Consider the following 22700-nt stretch of genomic DNA (forward strand, 5'->3'; position numbering starts at 1 on the left):
GAACAGCATTGGGCCATTGCCTGGAACAATCCATAGCGGTAACTCGTGAACCTCACCGTCATACAATACTTCAATTGTGGCACTGCCAATCACAGTTATGAGTTCTTTGGTGTACGTGCGCAATTTGGCATTGTCTGGACTCAGCCTGGGCCTCACAGCCTTAGTATCCCACAGCTTGTCGAATACCCTCTGGCTTATTATCGATTGACTCGCCCCTGTGTCCAGTTCCATCGATACCAGCACCCCATTCAATTTCACGTTAATCATTATCGGTTTGCTCTTAGTTAGGAACGAGTACAGTCCATACACTTCCTTCTCTGGTATCTCGGATTGCATATCCAGATCTGCGCTAGTCTGACCATCATCCTCCACGTGGTGTGTCGCAGCACGCTTGCTCATCTGCGGACACTTGCACTGGAGATGCCCCACTCTCAGATAGTCTTTATAACTATATTGCTTAAATCGGCACTGCTGGTGCCGGTGATTTCCCCCACAACGCCAACACAGAGAAATTGGATGCATTCCCACTGACGGACTTTGGCCAGCCACAGATTTTGCATACGCAGTCAGGTAGGCCCTATCATGTGCCGCTCTGCCGAATGCCGAATCGATCATATTTACAGTACTTGCCGAGTTTTGATTTTTCACTGATATCTGCTTTAGACGTCTATCCGTCGCCATGCATGACTGAGCGATCGTGATGGCTGGCCCTGTTCAAGTTCAACATCACCACCACCAGTAGTTTATGCAGGATCACCTCGTGGTTGATGCCGATTACAAAGAAGTCCCACAACATGTCTGCCAACACAGCCCCGAACTTACACGGTCCCACTAGACATCTCATGTCGGCAACGAATTCCGCCACATTCTGGCCTTTTGAGTGACCGTGAGTGTAAAATCTGTATCTCGAGATGATGATGCCTTCGTCTGGCTTAAGGTGGTCCTTTACCAGTGTACACAATTCTTCATACGTCTTCTCTGTTGGATTCACAGGCAGGAGTAGATTCTTTATCAGACCATATCTTCCACAAATCGCTCCAACAATCCAATTGTGCTCATTTTTGCATGCAAAGGTTCTTGGTGGCTCGTCGCCAAATTTTGTGTATGCAATAACTGTTCGACTGAGCACTGTTTAACGCCAAGAGGCATGACTTTGGCTCTGCTTTATTAAGGCCCAAAGTGACTAATATACAAAATGGCTGGCCTTTTATACTTGGGCTGCGCAGACGTGCGTGCAGCCCATTGGCCTCCAACAGTGATGCCATCTAGTGGCTAGTGATCCCAAAAGTACATACATGGCATGTTCATAGGTTTATATGTAACCTTCAGGGCTGCTGACCAAGGGCTGTCAGCATCGTGTCCGGCTAGACACGATGGGCCGAAATGGCCTCCTTCTGCGCTATAAATGTCTATGTTTCTATAAATACTGTGGCAACAAGAGCAGGTCAGAGGTTGGGTATTCTGCAGCAAGTGACTCACCTCCTGACTCCCCAAAGACTTTCCACCATCTACAAGGCAAAAGTCAGGAGTGTGATGCCTGGATGAGTGCAGCTCCAACAACACTCAAGAAACTCGACGCCATCGAGGAAAAAAAAGCCTGCTTGATTGGCACCCTATCCACCACCTTAAACATTCACTCCCTGCACCACCGTAGCTGCAGTGTGTACTATCTGCAAGATGCACTGCAGCAACTCACCAAGGCTTCTCCGCCAGCACCTCCCAAACCCGGCTTGGAGATGGCGGTTGAGGTCACGCGAAAGGAGATACTGCTGTAATAATCTTGGTGAGGTGCTGCAATTCATCCTGTAACTTGTACACACTGCAGCCACAGTGCACCAGTGGTGCATGGGGTTGCATATTGAGTCCAGTGGATGGGGCACCAATCAAACAAATTGCCCTGTCCTGGATGGTGTCGAGCTTCTTGAGTGTTGGTGCAGCTGCATCTACCTGTAGTTGTCAGTGCCACCTTTGTGCAAGGACCCTGTTTACTATTTGCTTTTGTTTGCTGTTACTGATTGGAGGAATCTCCCCTCAGTTAATACACATTTGAGCTCAAAGCCTCAGGCCTGTGCTTCATGGTGCTGTCAATACTCCAAATGAAACTTACAAAGGAGACAATCCAAACTACACGATTACTGTTCTCTCATTGTAGGACAAACTGGATTAAAGACTACCTGGATACTGCGCCTTATCTCATCCTGATATTTAAGCAAACCTATGGAATCCTACCCACTGGCAAGAAGACCCATTACTACAATGAGATCAGTGTTTCAATTTCCTGTGGAATTCTCCTGGCAGCTCTGCAGGTAATTCTGAAAATGTATCACACCTGGTTTCAGTGAGTGCGTTCTACAGGATGCACTGCCGCACTCCCCAAGGCTTTATTTCAACACTTTGTCCTTGCCATCTGACCTCGACTGCCATCTCCCAGCAGGTGGTGCATCTCATGGAAGGATGAGCCCGGCGAGGGCATGGGGGCAGGTAGGAGAGAAATTAGAAAAGGACAGGGTAGAGTTAACAGATGCCAATTCCAAGTACAAGCCCTGCCCAAGGGGCTACACCTCAGGCCATTGTCCATGCCATTTGTTAAAATCTATCTTTGGGATTAATGTTCAAGTTTGCAGCCTGTGTAGAAGGTTTTGAAAGAGGTGACTATAGAGAGAGTGGATGCATTGGTTGTCACCTTCCAAAATTCTATAGATTCTAGAACGCTTCCCGCAGATTGGAAGGTATTAATGTAACCCCGCTATTTAAGAAAGGAGGGAGAGAGAAAACAGGGAACTACAGACCAGTTAGCCTGACATCAGTAGTAGGGAAAATGCTAGAATCCATTATTCAGGATGTCATAACAGGACACTTAGAAAATAATAACAGGATAGGGCAGAGTCAACATGGATTTATGAAAGGGAAATCATTTTGACAAATCTATTAGATTTTTTTGCAGTTGTAACTAGTAAAATAGATAAGGGGGAACCAGTGGATGTGGCATATTTAGATTTTCAGAAGGCATTCGATAAGGTGCCACACAAGAGGTTATTAAACAAAATTAGGGATCATGGAATTGGGATTAATATACTAGCATGGATTGGTTAATGGACAGACAACAGAGAGTAGGAATAAACGGGTCATTTTCGGGTTGGCAGGTTGTAACTAGTGGGGTGCCGCAAGGATCGGTGCTTGGACCCCAGCTATTCACAATCTAGATCAATGATTTGGATGAAAGGACCAAATGTAATATATCCAAGTTTGCTGATGATGCAAAGCTAGGTTGGAATGTAAGTTGCGAGGAGGATGCAAAGAGGCTTCAAGGGGATTGAGACAGGCTAAGTGAGTGGACAAGAACTTGGAATATAATATCGAGAAATGTGAAGTTACCCACTTTGATAGGAAAATAGAAAAGCAGAATACAGGTATTTTTTAAATGGTGAGAGATTGGGAAATGTTGGTGTTCAGAGGGACCTGGGTGTCCTTGTACATGAATCACTGAAAGTTAAGATGCAGGTACAGAAAGCAATTAAGAAAGCAAATGGTATGTTGGCCTTTATTACAAGAGGATTTGAGTATAAGAGTAAAGACGTCTTTCTGCAATTATATAGGGCCCTGGTGAGACCACACCTGCAGTATTGTCTACCGTTTCGGTCTCCTTACCCAAGGAAGGATATACTTTCCACAGAGGGAGTGCAACAAAGGTTCACCAGACTGATTCCTGGGATGGGGGGATTGTCCTATGAGAAGAGATTGAGTAGACTAGGCGTATATTCTCCAGAGTTTAGAAAAATGAGAGGTAATCTCATTGAAACATACAACATTTTTACAGGGCTTGACAAGGTAGATGCAGGGAGGATTTTTCCTCTGGCAGGGGAGTCTAGAACCAGGGGTCACAGTCTCAGAATAAGGGGTCGACCATTTAGGACTGAGATGAGGAGAAACTTCTTCACTCAGATGGTGGTAAATCTTTGGAATTCTCTACTCCAGAGGGCTGTGGAGGCTCAATCTTTGAGTATATTCAAGACAGAGATCAATAGATTTTTGGATATTGAGGGAATAAGTGCAGGAAAGTGGAGGTGAGGTAGAAGATCAGCCATGATATTATTGAATGGCAGAGCAGGCTTGAGGGACCAAATGGCCTGCAGCTGCTCCTAATTTGTATGTTCTTATGAGCTCTGGATGAACTTTACTGTCCAATACAATATTAAAGATAAAAACATAGATTAAACGTTCCCACTTGGTCCAAGTTATAAACACATTGGGCTGAATTTTCTGGGCTGGTAGCGGGCATGATTGGTGGTGGGTTGGTTGGGAAAGTTGTTATTTTTGACAGCGGGTCAGGAACCCCCTGTCATCGTGCTCCCACATGCCTCTCTCCGGGCGTGTCTGTCATCGCGCAGCCGACCTGATCGGCAGCGGCGGGGGATCCAATTGAGATTAGTATCAGGTAGTTTACAGGCACTTAAAAGCCTTTTTCCTCCTGATTCATAAATTTCCCTGCATGGCCACGGGATTCATACAGCTCGGTAACCACGTCTGCCAACCTGAGGCGGGAGTTCCACGGCCATTGCTCCAACTGATTAGTTGACATCATGAAATACAAGCCAAAATAAAAACAGGTTGATTATATCAGCTAACAGATTGATGGAGATTCTGTTCTACTTACTGGTAAATGTTAAGTCAGAAATTCCTGAAGGGACATGACACTGAAGACTCCCCTCCTACCCTGGATGGTGAGGGAAACACATTTTTCACTGGCCATTCACAGCTGTTACCTTTCAACTCAACAGTAATTGCAGTGAATTGATCTGCACTCTAAAAAATGACATGCAATTTAAATAAATGTTTGTGTTGTTCCTGGTCAGGTTTTTCGCACAGTATACTGTAATTATCCTGTTACACATGAAATCAAGTCATCGACCATAACAATTTCATGTCATCACTCATTCCACTGGTTCAATTTGCTTTCAGTCCCTGAATTTAACTCATTTAATTTTTCAGTTTGAGACTTTTGGGTGAATTTCAGCGGAAGTTCTCTCACTTGTCCATTGTTAGCTTCAATGGAAGAGCTGCAGAAATCCCAGAAACACATTGTAAGCACCACTTACACTGTTTGTCAGGGATTCCGCAGCTCTTCTGCTGAATTTGCATAAGATTGCAAATCCACCCCTTTACAATTACATTCAAAATCTGTGTAATTTTAAATATTACCTGTATATACACACCTTTTATTTGTACCCAGTTACAGATACAAAAGTCTATAAATTAGTGACTAAAACCTCTCCTCATAACTATGTCCCTCATCCCTGATAACATGCTGGTAAACCTCCTCTGTACCCTTTCTAAGTCCTTTACATCTTTGCTGCAGTGTGGTGCCCAGAATTGTCCACAATACTCCAACAAAGGCCTAACCAGTGATTTATAAAGTTCTAACATGATCTCTTTGCTTTTCTATTCCATGCGTCTATTTATAAACCCAAGCAACCCATATGCTTTTTTAACCACCTTCTCAATTTGCCCTGCCACCTTTAAAGATTTGTGTACATGACCAAGGTCTCTACTCATCTACACTTTTCAGAATCATGTCGTTTACAGTATACTGTCTTTCATAATTAGTCCTCCCAGAGCGCATCACTTCAAACTTCACCACATGATTCTGCGCATTTCACCATCCTATATATGTTATCCTGATATCTACAACTATTCTCATCAATACTAGGCAATCAAGTTTCATATCATCGGCAAACTTTATAATGCTGCTCCCTATACCCGAGGCTGGGTTGTTTAAAAAATTGAAAAGAATAATGGACCCAAAATTGACCCTTGGGGAACAGCACTGCAAACCATCTCCCAGTCTGGAAAACATCCATCCACCACCACCCTCTGCTTCCTGTCACTGAGCCAGTTCCGTATGCATACTGCCACTTTCCCCTTAATTACTTGAGCTTCCACCTTCTTAACTAGCCTCCTGTGTGACTCTTTTCAAATGCAATTTGGAAAATCCCTGTATGCAACATCTATTGCACTCCATTGATGAACCCTGTTTGTTACCTCATCAAAGCATTCAATCAAGTTGGTCAGACACGATTCAGAAGAATGAGAGATGACCTTATCGAAACATATAAGATAATGAGAGGGCTCGACAAGGTGGATGCAGAGAGAATGTTTCCACTCATAGGGGACACTAAAACTAGTCTCAGAATAAGGGGTGCCCATTTAAAACTGAGATGAGGAGGAATTTCTTCTCTCAGAGGGTTGTAAATCTATGGAATTCTCTGCCCCAGAGAGTTGTGGAGGCTGAGTTATTGAATATACCATTTAGTTCATAGTGCCTCTCCTCATGCTGCCTACAAAAAATGTCACACTTCTCTGCATTAAATTTCATCTGCTCATTTCACCAGTCTGTCTATGTACTCCTGAACTCTGTTACTATCCTCATTGTTTATTGCATTTCTTAGTTTCGTATCATCCGCAAACTTTGAAATGATGCCCTGTATACCCAAGTCCAGGTCATTGATATTTATCAAAAAGAGCAATGATCCTAATACTGACCCCTGGGAACACCACTGTATACTTCCCTTCAGTCTAAAAAAACAACCGTTCACCACTACTCTCTGCTACGTGTCCCTTGGCCAATTTTGTATCCACGATGCCACTGTCTCTTTAATCGCCTGGGCTTTAATTTTGCTAACAAGTCTCTCATGTGGAACTTTGTCAAATGCCTTTTGAACGTTTATATACCCTCATCAACCACACTACCCTCATCAACACTCTCGGTTACTTCGTCAAAGAACTCAAAATCCAAGCTGCCTTCCATTTATTCACTCAAACTTTTCCAAATAGCAATTAATTTTGACCCCGATCATTGTCTCTAAAAGTTTCCCTGCCAGCAATGTTCGGCTAACAGGCCTGTAGTTGTCTGGTTTATCTCTCTCCCCTTTATTATTCAGGGGTGTAATATTTGCAGACAGACAATTTGGACCCATTATAAATGAGGAGACTGGCAGTTAGAACAGATAATAAACAGAGACACTGGCAGTTAGAATTCATTATAACTGGAGAGTATGGCAGTTAATAAATGGAGACCAGCAGTTATTACTCATGATTAATGTAGACACCATGGGGCCGAAATTGCCCCTCTCCTTAAGGCCTATTACCACCACAAATCGGCAGCCACGCTGCGGAGTGGAATGGCCGCCGACTTTTCGTTGATAGCTCAATTGCCCTCCTGAGTTTTCCAGGTGGTGCCCTGATTCCCCCCCTACTGCTCTGGTGCAGACCATCTATACTAAACCCGTCATCACCATGCCCACCGCTGATCTACCCCGCCCTCTCCCTCTCCCCCCCCCGCCCCCCCCGACGGCGACAATCCCCTCTGAAAATCTTTGGCCCGCCTGGCGGTGTCAAAACAAGCTTTTTCACGGTGGTCCAGTGAGGCTGCGGCCTTCTACAGCGGCAGTGCGGCTTCCCTTAAAGGGGAGGACGCACTCACTGCCACTGCCGCCATGTTTCTTTTGTCAGCCGACTGACATGTCTGCCCGACAATTATGTCCCTGGGTTCGGTCGGGCCGCCAAAAGGCAATTTGCACTCCCTCTTGGGTGCCAGGCTGCTAGCCCGGCCGAAACCCTCCCTGGTGGCCCAGTGGCCTGAAGTTTAAACATCGTGGAGGCTCTCCCCTTTAAGTGAAGGGGAGAGCCGTGGTGGCGCGGTGCCGTGATGACATCATCGCGGCGGTCACTCCGCTCCGCCTTGAACTTCCACCCCTCAGGTATTATCACCGCCCCGTATCCGGCCCTCAGTTGCTGTCACCATCCCCATTATGATCAAGTTCCGGATACCCAGAAAAGTAAACAACAAAGAGCCGAATATCGCTCAAGAATTGACCTGAACTGCAGCTGCAGTAAGAACCAAAGAAACAGGGTGGGAGCGCCCCATTTCGGGCGGGTGCCAATTTCTAGCCCCAATTGTTAGAACCCATTTAACTGTAGAGACAGGCAGTATGGACCCATTATAAATGGATAAACCAGCAGTTAGAACCCATTATCGACAATTTGAACCCATTATTATTGGAGAGACTAGTAGTTAGAACCGATTATCAATGGAGATACCAGCAATTATAACACATTATAAATGAAAAGACAGGCCATTAGGATCCATTATAAACAGAGGACCCTGCAGTGTGAACCCCAATCCTCCATTAATACTGGCTTCTAACTCCCACTCTCTCTATTTATAATGGGGTTCCAACTACCGGCTTCTATTTATAATTGGTTCTAAGTGCCGTTTTCTCCATTTGTGATGAGTTCTAACTGCTGGTCTCTCTGTTTATAATCAGTTCTAATTGTTGGTCTCTCCATTTTCAATAAGTTCTAACTGTTGCTGGCTACATTTATCATGGGTTCGAACCACTGATCTCCATTTTGAATGGGTTCCAATTTCCAGGGTCCATTTAGAATGGTTTATAATGGCCTGTCTCTTCATTTACAATGGGTTTTGATTGCCCGTCTTTCCATTTATAATGGGTTCAAATTTTCAGGCTGCAAATGTTGCACCCCAGTTTAAAAAGGGGAGAGGGATACACCCGACAACTATAGGCCAGTCAGCCTAACATTGGTGGTGGGGATAATTTAGAGACAGTGGGCCCAAGTTTCGGTTCGAGTTGCTCCTATTTTTTTTGAGCAACTAGTTTAGTATGGAGTATCTTAGAAATCGCAAATCTCGGCATTTAGTTGTTCCAGTTTAAGTGAGTTAGTATAGTTTCATTTTAGTACAGTTTTTTTTTCCAAAAGCGGGCGTTACCAGCCACTTACACCTATTTTGCAAGTTTAGGCAGCGAAAAGTTACTCCAAACTAAGTTAGAACAGAGTTATTGTCCACTTTTGTACGCTCTGAAAAACCTTGTGGAGAAATCAGGCGCAGATATCCAGAGAGGGGGTGGTGGGTGGGAAGGAAACTTAGAGGATTTTCCAAAGCATTAAAGACTTCACTTTTAAAAATAAAGAACCATCATCAATAATAAATGATAAATAAATCAATAAATCAATAAATAAAAAATAAAAAGTTCCTACCTCACCTACCCTTTCAGGAGCACTGGGAGCCCAGCCAGGGCTAGGGGCTGCGTGCTTCGGACTGCAAATTGTCACTCTGGCCACTCCAGGAGCCCATTCGGCTAAGGCTAGGGGCTGCGTGCTTTGGGCCCCTCCCACACAGCCAGCAGCACACGCACACAGAATCTGGCGCAGGCGCAGGTATCCAGAGATAGGGGGGCACGCACACAGCTGTCGATCCTCTTTTTGACCCAGGGCTGTAGCTCTGCCCCCAGCTGCTTGTCCTGCGCTGCGTTGACTGTGAAACAGGCTTGCTGGACTCGGAGAATCGCGAGGTAAGTTTTAGGCACTTTTTTTATTCTAAGAAATAGGCAGGCCTCTCAGAGGACATCCGAAACTTGGGAAGTGAATTGGTATTTGGAAAAGTATGGGCTAATAAATGAAAGTCAGCATGGATTTATTAAAAGCAAATCTTGTTTGACGAATTAGTCAAGTACTTTGATGAAGCGACCACATAATAGACTTGTTAGCAAACTTAAACCCCATAGGATTAAAGGGACAGTGTCAGCATGGATACAATATTAGCTAAGGGACAGAAGCAGAAAGATGAATGGTTTGTCTGTCAGACTGGAGGGAAGTGTATGGTGGTGTTCCCCAGGGGTCGTTATTAGGATCCCTGCTATTTTAGATATATATTAATAACCTGGATTTGGGTACACAGGGCATAATTTCAAGGTTTGCAATAAAATTCAGAAATGTAGTAAACAAGGAGAAGCAAGAGTATTAGCTCTGAGCCACAGCTGGGAACTAGCTTGAAGGGATCATCACACCAAGCTTCAAGAAGATCATTGCTGCGCAGTGCTGTCCTTTTATGTCGACTTTTGGAAGCAGTGAGCAAGAGGCCAGTAGAAGGGATTGGCTGCAGCTGGTTTCCATGACAGCAATGTATCGCCGAGCAATATCACATGCTTAATACCAGCCCTCCACTCGAGTGGATCCTGCTGAAACAAAAACATTTTTATTTTCTTATCTCACAACCCAAGCTGACAGTGAATTTGTGTAGTTAAATTTTAATGAAGCATTTGTGTTTTCGCTCCTCCCCACAGAACGCTGGCCTTGTGACTGTCACCACGACCCCTCTGAACTGTGGTCCTCGAGTGCGAATTATCCTTCGCCGCCCGGTGAATGAGAAGCTGCTGCTGCTGCTGCCGGTTGGTTACCCAGCGAAAGGTGCCACTGTGCCAGGCTTCACACGCAAGCCACTGGATGAGATCATGGTGTTTGTGTAACGTGTTGGAAGAACTCGAAATGTTTGCAGACCGATACTTCTCCAAATCACCACAGCTTGTAGTACTTTAGTAACTGGAGTGTTCCACACAAAGCTTCCAATGACAGGACTGCACCTTGACCAAACTCCCAATATTGGGAATATAAGTGGGAATCTAGGACACCTCATCCAAACTCCCATTATTTGGAATCTAGTACTCCAAACTCCCAATACTGGGAATAGAAAACAACTTGTCCAAACTCCCATTTCTGGAATCTTGTACACCTTGTGCAAATTCCCAATATTTGGAATATAGCACATCTTGTCAAAGCTCCCAATATTGGGTATCTAATACACCTCATCCAAAATACCAGTATTGGGAGTCTGGTACACATTATCCAAACTCCCAATGCTGGGAATATAGAATAACTTATCCAAATTGGGAATATAGCACACCTCACCCAAACTCCCAATATTGGGAATATAGCACACCTTGCTCAAACTCCCACTAAGAGCTGTGTGTGCATAGAGCTGGGAATATCTGCTAAATGGAGTGGCAATGGGAATTTGGTGAGTGTGGGAATTCAGTGCAGAGGGAGAAGGAGGTGTTAAGTGCTTTAAACTAAGGAGCGACAGTAAATCTATAAATAATCAGTAATTAATTAATTCTAAAGGAATAAGAAATAAAATTAACTGAGTAGAGGATACTAGCATAAGTATATCAACTTTCAAGCAAAATGATGGGACAGCTCAGATCCGTTGTCTGCAATTCCTGTGCCATGTGATTTAGTTAAGTCCGAAACTAGGGTCTTAAATCTGAACAAAGCAAATTACACAGGTATGAGAGGCGAGTTGGCTAAGTAGGTTAGGAAATTGGATTAAAATATGTGATGGTAGATAATTAATGGCAAACATTTAAAGAAATAATTCATAATTCTAACAAATATACAATTCTTTAAGGAATAAAAACCTATGGGAAAAATGTTAGACCGTGGCCAACAAGATAGCATTAGATTAAAGGAAGACGCTTATAATGTTGCCATAAAGAGTACTAAGGCTGAGGATTGGGAGGATTTTAGAATTCAGCAAAGGAGGACCAAGAAATTGATAAAGAAAGGGAAAGTAGAATATGAGAGTAAACTTGCAAGAGACATAAAAACAGATTGTAAAAGCTTTGAGATGTATATAAAAAGGAAGAGATTAGTGAAAGTAAATGTCGGTCCCTAACAGGCAGAAACAGTAGAAATTATAATGGGAATAATGAAATGGCAGAGACATTTAGCAAATAATTTGTAACTGTCTTCACAGAAGAAGACGCAAAAACATTCCGGAACTAGTGGGGAAACAAGGGTCTAGCGAGAATGAAGAACCTATAGAAATTAGTATTAGTAAAGAAATAGTACTGGGGAAATTAATGGGACTAAAAGCTGACAAATCCCCTGGACTTGATGGCCTACATCCTAAGTGCAAATGTAACACGGCTATTCAAGAAAGGGGGGAGAGAGAAAACAGGGAACTACATAGCCTGATCTCAGTTGTCGACAAAATGCTGTAATCCACTGTTAAAGAAGTGGTATCAGGGTACTGAAAATTAATACAGTTTTTTGAGGATGTAACTAGCAGGGTAGATAAAGGGGAAACAGTGGATGTAGTATATTTGGATTTCAAAAAGGCATTCAATAAGGTGCCATATAAAAGGTTATTATACAAGATAAGGGCTCATGAGGTTTGGGGTAATGTATTAACATGGAAAGAGGATTGGTTAACAGACAGAAAACAGAGAGCATACATACAAGTCTTTTTCAGATTAGCAGGCTGTAACTAGTGGGGTGTCACAATGATCAGTGCTGGAGCCTCAGTTATTTACAATCTATATTAATGACCTAGATGAACATAAGAAATAGGAGCAGGAGTAACCCATTTGGCCCTCGAGCCTGCTCCGCCATTTAATAAAATCATGGCTGATCTGATTTTGGGTTCAGCTCCACTTCCCTGCCCACTCCCCATAACCCTTCACTCCCTTGTCATTCAAAAATCTGTCTATCTCCACCTTATAATTTATTCAATGACCCAGCCTCCACAGCTCTCTGGGGCAGAGAATTCCACAGATTTACAACCCTCTCAGAGAAGAAATTCCTCTTCATCTCAATTCTAAATGGGCGACCCCTTATTCTTAAACTATGCGCCCCAGTTCTAGATTCCCCCACAAGTGGAAACATCCTCTCTGCAACTACCTTGTCGAGCCCCCTCAGTATCATGTTTCAATAAGATCACCTCTCATTCTTCTCAACTCCGATGAGTACAGGCCCAACCTGCTCAACTTTTCTTCATAAGTCAACCCCTTCATCTCAGGAATCCACCTAGTGAACCTTCTCTGAACTGCAACCAATGCAAGTATATCTTTCTTTAAATAAGGAGACCAAAACTGTACGCTGTACTCTAGGTGTGGTCTCACCAATACCTGTACAGTTGTAATTGGACTTCCCTGCTTTTATACTCCACCTTCCTTGCAATAAAGATGAACATTCCTTTTGCCTTCCTGATTACTCACTGTACCTGCATACTAACTTTTTGTGTTTCATGTACAAGGACCCCCCAGGTTCCTCTGTACTGCAGCACTTTGCAATCTCTCTCCATTTAAATAATAATTTGCTTTTTTTATTTTTCCTGCCAAAGTGGATAACCTCACACTTTCCCACATTATACTCCATCTGCCCATTGTTTGCCCTCTCACTTAGCCTGTCTATATCCCTTTGCAGATTCTTTGTGTCCTCCTCACAACTTGCTTTCCCACCCATCTTCGTATCATCAGCAAACTTGGTTACATTACATTCGTTCTCTTCATCCAAGTCATTAATATAGATTGTAAATAGTTGAGGACCCAATCCCTGTGGTACCCCACTTGTTACCGTTTGCCAACCAGAAAATTACCCATTTATCCCAACTCCCCATTTTCTGTTAGTTCGCCAATCCTCTATCTATGTTAATATATTACCCCCAACCCTTGAACTTTTATCTTGTGCAGTAACCTCTTATGTGGCACCTTATCGAATGCCTTCTGGAAATCCAAATACATCACATCACATCACATCAGTTCCCCCTTTATCCACCCTGATCATTACATCCTCAAAGAACTCCAGAAAATTTGTCAAACATGATTTCCCTTTCATAAAACCATGCTGACTCTGCCTGACTTCATTATGATTTTCCAAATGACCTGGTACTGCCTCCTTAATAATAAATACTCAATGTATCCAAGTTTGCTGATGGTACAAAACTGTGAGGAGAACACAAAGGGCTGGTTTTTTGGCTTTAATGTTTTTGGGGCGATAGTGGAGGTGGGGCGGGAAAGTTAGCGCCTGGTAGCAATGTTTTGAGATTGTAACTAACAAGGTAGATAAGGGGGAACCAGTGGATGTGGTGTATTTGGATTTTCAGAAAGGATTCGATAAGTTGGCACACAAGAGGTTACGACACAACATTAGGGCTTGTGGGATTGGGGAATTTATATTAGCATGGATTGAGGATTGGTTAATGGACAGAAAATAGAGAGTAATGATAAATTAGTCATTTTCGAGTTAACAGGCTGTAACTAGTGGGGTACTGCGAGTTTTGAGTAAGATGCAAAGTGGTTGAAAAGGTATATAAACAGGTTAAGTGTGTAGGCAAGAACATGGCAGATGGAATATAATGTAGAGAAATGTAAAGTTATCCACTTTGGTAGGAAAAATAGAAAAGCAGATTATTTTTTAAATAGTGAGAGATTGGGAAATGTTGGTGTTCAGAGGGACCTAGATGTCCTTGTGCACAAATCACTGAAAGTTAACATGCAGGTACAGCAAGCAATTAGGAAAGCAAATGGTAAGTTAGCCTTTATTGCGAAGAGATTTGAGTATAAGAGTAAAGATGTCTTACTGCAATTATATAGGGCCCTGGTGAGACTGTATAGTTTTGGTCTTCTTACCTAAGGAAGGATATACTTACCTCAGAGGGATTGCAACAAAGATTCACTAGACTGATTCCTGGGATGGGGGATTGTCCTACAAGGACAGATTGAGGAGACTAGGCACTTCTGTAATCGCCGATGTGAGTTCTGCATGGTGCCTTACTTCCCTGGTGCCAGTATAAAGGACATCACTGAGAGGGTGCAGAACATTTTGGTGAACAGGCAGCAGTCGTGCTCCATGTTGGAACAATGAGTTCAGAAGAAAACGGACAGAGTTCCTGCAGTCAAAAGTTTGAGCTCTGGAGGAAATTAAAGAGCAGGCTTTCAGAGGTAGTATTCTCAGCATTACTGCCAGTGCCACACGCTAGTGAGTATAGGAATAGTAGGTTAAGACAGGTTAATATGTGACTGGAGAAATGGTGCAGGAGGGAGGACTTCAGATTCTTGAGGCATTGGGACCAGTTCTGGGGCAGGAGGGACCTGTTCAAGGTGGACGGAGGAAGGTTAACGATTGCTGTGGGTTTAATCTAATTTAGCAGGGGGTGGGCACAGAGGACTGGGAGAGACAAGTAGCACCAGATTAAATAATAGTTCAGATATAGCAGGGATCAGACAGGGAGCAAATGTGAGGCAGTTTAAGATGTGTTTGGAATGCACATGTCTAACTGCACGTCGTGTGGCAAATATTGGGAACCTGATATTCCTGGCTACAAGGTATTCAAGAAAGATATAAGGAACAAAAAAAGGAGGGGCTTTACAGTATTGATAAAATAAACTGATAGCACTGGGCAGGGATGTTGTATGTGAGGGGTAAATGACAGAATCTATTGGGTTAGAATTAAGGAATAATAGAGGAGCTTTTACGCTACTTGGAGTATACTGTAGGCCACCAAATAGTGGGAAGGAGATAGAGGAGCAGATTTTCAGGACAATTACATAAAGGTGCAAGAACTACAAAGTAATGATAATGGGGAACTTAAATTATCCTAATATAGACGAAGATAGTAACACTGTAAACAGCAACGAGGGGGAGGAATTCCTGAAATGTGTATAGGAGAACTTTCTTGATCAGTATACTTCCAGCCCAATGAGGAAGGAAGCAGGTCTGCATCTAGTTCTGGGGTCTGAAGTGGGGCATGTTTCAGTGGACGAGCTTTTGGGGAAGAGTGATCATAATATCAAGTGTAGAATATTTATGGAAAAGGACAAGGAACATTCAAGCAAACAATTACTTAACTGGAGGAGTGCTAACTTCAGTGAGTTGAAAAAGGATCTGCCCTGGATGGATTGGAATCAATAGTTGGTAGGCAAAGCAGTAATTGAACAATAGAAGGATTTCAAAGCAGAGATGGTTCGGGTACAGAGTAGACATATTCCCATGGAGGGGGGGGAGGGAGGATGGGGGTGAGGAAGGACATCCAATGCTAGAGCTCGCTAGATGACTAAAGATATAGGCCTCCTTATCGCGTCTGGGGGACGATAACGGGGTGCTAACGACTTACCAACCGGGCGCGATGAGATGAACGACTCCCGCTAACTTGACTGAGAGGTTTGCGGCTGTGGTAACGCCTTACACCATGATCACCTGCGCCTTGAGATTGTGACACAATTGCCGTACGCATCGCCCTGGTAGTGCCGCAGACCCGAACTTTAGTTCCGCCTCCTGCAGCATCGCCGGGCGACAAGACCAACAGCTGCAGGAGGCATTGATCAAGAGGCTGGGGGCTTGGGAGGCGGAAGTTAAAGGGGAGGTTGGTGCGGGTAAGAGAAAAATGTTCATAATGCGCTATGTGGATTTTTTCAATTCTTCCTGGGCCACGATCAGTCAGCCCGGCACTCTGCTAGAGTGCTTGGGACTGATTGAGCCAGATCGTGGCTGCTGTCAGGGAGCAGCTCACTGATCCCAAGGCAGAGCCTGCAGCGATGTCCCTTCTCTTTAAGGGAGGAAAGGATCGTGGCAGCGCTGCACCACTACCGCCCGCCTGTGTCCTTTAGTGCTCCAGGAAGGAAGTGGAGAGGCATGGGGGTGTATGTACACACATTTTTGAAGGTGACAGGCCAAGTTGAGAAGGCTGTTTTAAAAGCATATGGGATCCTTGGCTGTACAGAGTCATAGAGTACAAAAACAAGGAAGTTGTGCTAAACTTTTATAAATCACTGGTTTGGCCCCAGCTTTGAATTTTTTTATTGAACCCCCTCTTGACCAATACACCCGTCCCTGACCATTGCACCCTGGGTGCTCGCACACGTCGCCCACCCATAAGGCCGGCCCTGGAGACAAGTGTAAACTACTACAGATTGGAATGAAATCAAGGCAATGCGTACTCAATTAATGGAGTGCGAATAGCTAAGGATGAAGCTGAAAGAGACATAGAAGTCTTAGTAGACTTAACACTGAATATCTCTAACCAATGCAGAGCAGCAATCAATGAAACTAACAGGATATTGACCTGCAAAAAGCAAACAAGCAGAATATCAGTTAAAGGAATGAATGATTGAACTGCGTAGTCACACATGTGGATATGAATATGGGTTGGGGAACACACAAGGGCTGGATTTTCGGTTGTCTGATGCCTCAGTTAGCGGCCAGAGAGGTCGTTAATGGGAGCATAGGAGGTTACCGACCGGGAGCTTTTAGCGCCCCACCCGAAAATTCATTCGAGGTTTATCAGGGGCGCAAACCAGTAACACCCGGCTGCTGATGATCAGTGCGATCCTGACGTCAGTCCTGGTACAACGCCTACGCTTGCGCCCCAGTCGGTAAATTAGGTGCGGCCGCCTCATTTAACGGCCACCAGGAACAACGTCTGGAAAAACAGTTGGCACAGGCTTGCAGAGTCATTAACTGGCGGTTACTTAAAGGGATCAGGAAGTGCTTCCTTCGGAGGTCACAGTCCGTGTAACATTTACACACAGCACGGTGGTGAGTCTCCGAGTTTGCAGCGCCAGACAGAAATAAGAGTTCAGCTTGAGAAAAATAGATGTTGAAAACATTAATGGGTGCCGCGTCTTTAAGACTCAGCTTTTCTCGGGCTCTGAACCGGAGTTTGGTGCATGCGCAAGACTCGGTTAAATTTAGCGCCGGCATTTTTGTTAGCGCCCCCCCCCCCAGCTCTGGTGGACAATCGCTGATCTAGTGCCCCTGTCAGCTCTTTGACCGATTCTGACGAATTTCTGGGCGGAGGACTCAAACTTTTTCAAGACACTAAAATTACCACTCCGCCTGGATTACCGCCCCAAATGAGGCATGACCGAATTTCTCCCCCCTTGAATATTGTGTCCAGTTCTGGTCGTCTTGAAACAAGAGAAAAATGGGAATTACATTAAGTAGAGATGGAGAGTGGGAGCGGACACATAATGTCACACCTCAGATGTGACAGTGTCATAAGATCACAAAGCTCCTAAGAAGGAAATCTTTCTGTGATTTATCCCAGGAAAATAACAGGGTAGAGACTCACTTGTGTTCAACTTTGTGTGTTCGCTCATTAACAGTTGTATCTAACAATGTTACTGCATTTCTTAAATAGATTTTTTTACAGGCTTGCTACATCTTTACATTAGTCGTTACTAGTTGTTATTATGTTTATTCTAAATATATCACACAAATAAAACAGTTTTCATTAATATAGTGAGTTATATTGTAAAGTCAATATAAGCTTGCATTAATAGAGTACATTTCATGACCTCCGTACATCCCAAAGTGCTTTACAGTCAATGAAGTACTTTTGAAGTGCAGTCACTGTTGTAATGTAGGAAATGCGGCAACCAATTTGCACATAGCAAGGCCCCATAAACAACAGTAAAATAAATGATTAATTTGTATTGGTGGTGTTGGTTGAGGGATAAATATTGGCCAGGATACCAGGGAGAACTCCACTGCTCTTCTTCAAACTAACACAGTGGGATATTTTACGTCAACCTGAGAGGGCAGAAGGGTCTCGGTTTAACATCCCATCTCAAAGTGGCAGCTCTGACAGTGCAGCGGCAGCCTCGGTTATGTGCTTGAACCCATGAGCTTCTGACGAGGAGGGATGATTGATGCCACTGGGACAAGACTGACACAGTATCAAGTGTCAAAGACAGAATTTCAGATTGTGTTTTGAAGAACTCCACGAGGCTGAGTACTGTGAGCTAAACTTAGTGTGATTTTAGTCTTCTTTATTACAACTCCAGAGTGCCTAAACAACATGGCAGCCAACCTTTTATACTGGCCCTGCACGTATGTGCAGGTAACCAGTAGGACTCCAACAGTCGCGCCCTCAGGTGGCAAGTATTACATAGTTACATACATAACATCACTCCACCCCAAAGTCTTCAGTACAAGTTATTTACAAGTTGAGGCGATCTGGAGCCCTTCACTCCCTGGTTTATTGGTTGATCGTCTAAGTTCAAACCCTGGCGTGTGTAAGTTGGCCGGACAATTGCTACACTGCACCACGTCTGGTCTGACCGGACTGTCAGGAACGGTGGGTTTATCCTCGTGATTGACAACGAGGTCGATTGCTGGTTGGGTGTGTGTTGGTGGATCGTCGATGGTGATGTCCTTTTCAAGTCGTTCCTCGTTGTCAGTAAATCGCAATTTGCTCTGGTGTAAATGCTTTCTGCACGTTTGGCCATTTAACAGTTTGATTATAAACACTCTATTCCCTTCCTTGGCCAAAACAGTGGCAGCAACCCACTTGGGACTATGACCGTAATTTAGGGCAAACACAGGGTCATTAACATCGTTACGTGAAACAGCCTCACGATCGTGGTACATGTTCTGCCGGTGTCGGCGGGTTTCCATGTGATCATGAAGATCCTGGTGGACTAAGGAGAGCCTAGTTTTGAAGGCTCTCTTCATTAACAATTCTGCCGGGTGAACCCTGGTGAGCGAGTGGGGTCGCGTCCGGTAACTGAGCAGAATGCGAGGCAAGCGGGCCTGCAGGGAGCCGTCCGTCACGCGTGGTCTGACATGCTTGATGCCATTGCGGGTCATAAACTCGTTGAATTCTGAGCTGATGAAACACGGTCCATTGTCGCTGACAAGAACGTCGGGCAAGCCATGAGTGGCGAACATGGCCTGGAGGCTTTCAATGGTGGCTGTGGACATGCTGGATGATATGATTACACGTTCAATCCATTTGGAGTAAGTGTCCACAACTACTAAAAACATCTTTCCTAGAAAGGAACCGGCAAAATCTACGTGGATCCTGGACCGCGGTTTGGAGGGCCATGACCACAGACTCAGTGGAGCCTCCCTTGGTGCATTGCTCAGTTGTGAGCAAGTGTTGCACTGATGCACGCATGACTCCAAGTCTGAGTCAATGCCGGGCCACCAAACATGCGACCTGGCAATTGCCTTCATCATGACAAATGCCTGGGTGGGTACTGTGTAGGTCGCGTATAAACATTTTCCTGCCTTTTTTTGGTAAAACCACGCGATTACCCCATAAGAGACAATCCGATTGGAAGGACAGTTCATCTTTGCGTCAGCGAAATGGCTTAATTTCATCTTGCATTTCCCTGGCAACGGCCGACCAGTTCCCATTTAGGCCCAACTCTTTACTAATGATAGCACAGGATCCAGGCTGGTTCAGGTCCTGATCTGGCGAGCCGTGACGCTCTCAAAAGCAAGCATCCATGACCAGTAGCAAGTCTGCGGGCTGCGCCATTTCAACCGTGGTGGTGGGCAATGGTAGCCGGCACAGTTTTCAGTGCCTGGTCTGTGGCGGATAACATAGTCACATGCAGATAATGTTAGTGCCCATCATTGGATGTGGGACGAAGCATTGGTGTTTATACCTTTGCTCTCTGAAAATTGCAAAATGAGCGGCTTGTGGTCAGTTTCAAGCTCAAACCGAAGTCCAAATAGGTATTGGTACATTTTCTTAACCACATATACACATGCTAACACCTCTTTCTCGACCATACTATCAGCTCTCTCAGCCTTAGACAGACTTCTAGACTTTTAGTTGGAGGTTGCCCGATACATTGGCTTGCTGTAACACACAGCCGACCCTGTACGATGAGACATCACAAGCTAGCACTAAATGTTCACATGGGTCATGGTGTACAAGTAATTTATTTAAACATAGCAGGTTCCTGGCCTTCTCAAAGGCTGTGTCTTGAGATTTGCCCCAAACCCAGTCGTCACCTTTACGTAGCAACATGTGCAAAGGCTCTAACAACGTGCTCAACCCGGGTAGAAAGTTACCAAAATAGTTGAGTCCCAGGAATGAACGCAGCTCCATCACACTCTGTGGTCTGGGTGCATTCTTGATGGCCTCTGTCTTTGAGTCCGTGGGCCTGATGCCGTCTGCTGCAATCTTTCTCCCCAAAAATTTGACTTCTGGCGCCAGGAAAACACACTTAGAGCATTTCAGCCTGAGTCCCACTCCGTCTAGGCGACTGAGAACCTCTTCCAGGTTGTGTAGATGTAACAGTGATCAGGATGTCGTCTTGAAACACAACGGTGCGCAGAACAGATTTCAGCAAACTCTCCATGTTTCTCTGGAAAATGGCTGCAGCCGAGCGAATCCCAAAAGGGTACCTGTGGTATATGAACAGCCCTTTGTGTGTGTTGATGCATGTCAGTCTTTTCGAAGATTCAGCCAGCTCCTGTGTCATGTAGGTAGAGGTTAGGTCCAACATGGTGAACGACTTTCCCCCCCCCCCCACCGCTAACGTTGCGAACAGGTTATCCGCCTTGGGCAGCGGGTACTGGTCCTGTAGTGTGATTCGGTTAATCGTTACCTTGTAGTCTCCGCAGATTCTGACCGTGCCATCGCTTTTTAACACCGGAACAATGGACTGGTCCACTCGTTGAACTCAACTGGCGATATGATTCCTTCGCGTTGGAGTCTGTCCAGTTCGATCTCGACTTTCTTCCTCATCATGTACGGAACTGCCCGAGCCTTGTGATGGACGGACCGTGCATCGTGGCCTAGATGGATCTGTACCTTGGTGCCTGTGAAGTTGTCGATACCTGGTTCGAATAGCGAGGGAAACTTGCTCAGCATTTGAGCACACGAGGCGTCATCCACTGAAGATAATGCTTTGATGTCTTTCCAATTCCTTCTAATCTTTTCTAACTAGCTTCTGCCGAACAGCGTTGGGCCATTGCCTGGAACAATCCACAATGATAGGTCATGCACAGCTCCATCATACGATACCTTCACTGCCGCACTCCCAATGACTGGTATGAGCTCTTTGGAATAGGTACGCAGCTTTGCATTAATCGGGCTCAGTTTGGGCCATTGTGCGTTATTACCCCACAGTTTGTTGAAAGCCTTCTGGCTTATTATTGACTGACTCGCACCCATGTCCAACTCTATGGATACTGGAACTCCATTTAATTCAGCATTATAGGAGGGCTCTTGGTGGTGAAGTTATGTACCCCATACACTTCTTCCTTGGGTCGAGTTGCCTGTGCTGCGTGATCCGCGCTGGATCGATCATCCTCTGCCACGTGGTATGTCTCAGTGCGTTTACACATTCGCTGGAGGTGCCCCATCGTTGCGCAGCCTTTGCACACATAGTGTTTGAATCGACATTGATGGGCCCGATGATTGCCCCCAGAGCGCCAACACGGTGCTAATGGATTCACATTCACCCCCGATGGCGGACTCTGAGTCATCACAGGTCTTGCAGCCGCAGACGTACAGGCCCTGCCATATGCAGTTCGGCCTGCTAGCGACGTCATTTTATGCACAGTACTTGCCGGTGAGCTTCGATGTTGAGAAGATATCTGTTTGGTGTTATCGTCCGTGGCCATGCATGCCATTGCGATGGCCCTGCTCAGGTCTAGGGTTTCGGCAGCCAGCAGTTTTCGAAGAATGACCTCGTGGCTGATGCCCAGCACGAAAAAGTCCAGCAGCATTTGCCCCAACGCAGTTCCAAAATCGCAAGGCCCCGCGAGGCGTCTCAGGTCGGTGACATAATCCGCCATGTCCTGGCCCCGGAGCGATGGTGCATGTAAAAACGATTTCTAGCCATGAGGATACTCTCCTTCGGCTTGAGGTGGTCCCGAATCAGCATGCACAACTCTATATATTCCTTCTCCGTTGATTTTATTGGTGCGAGCAAATTCTTGATGAGGCCGTATGTTTTAGGCCCACAGACGGTGAGGAGAACCGCCCTGTGCTTGACTGCGTTAATATCTCCTTCCAGCTCGTTGGCCATGAAATACTGGTCGAGACGCTCGATGAAGGCTTCCCAATCATCACCCTCTACGAATCTCTCTAATATTCCAATAGCAGCCATGGTTGCGTGAAGGTTCGTATTCTGTTACTCGTCGCCAATTGTTGTGTATAGAAGAACTCTACGAGGCTGAGTACTGTGAGCTAAACTTAGTGTGATTTTAGTCTTCTTTATTACAACTCCAGAGTGCCTAAACAACATGGCAGCCAACCTTTTATACTGGCCCCGCACATGTGTGCAGGTGACCATTAGGACTCCGACTGTCGCGCC

General features: G+C 44.9%; 1 protein-coding gene across 1 annotated transcript in view; it reads left to right on the forward strand.

The window, feature by feature from the left end:
• The window catches only part of iyd (iodotyrosine deiodinase), a 61479-nt gene extending 43623 nt beyond the window's left edge, over positions 1 to 17856 (forward strand). The window contains exons 4-5 of the mRNA XM_070889965.1: positions 2153 to 2306; positions 10143 to 17856. Of these exons, the coding sequence (XP_070746066.1) occupies positions 2153 to 2306; positions 10143 to 10325 (337 nt within the window). The 3' untranslated portion in view covers positions 10326 to 17856. The remainder of the gene's footprint in view (positions 1 to 2152; positions 2307 to 10142) is intronic.
• Positions 17857 to 22700: the final 4844 nt, after the last annotated feature.

Source organism: Pristiophorus japonicus, chromosome 9 (genome assembly GCF_044704955.1).
Source record: "Pristiophorus japonicus isolate sPriJap1 chromosome 9, sPriJap1.hap1, whole genome shotgun sequence".
Taxonomy (NCBI): Eukaryota; Metazoa; Chordata; class Chondrichthyes; family Pristiophoridae; genus Pristiophorus; species Pristiophorus japonicus.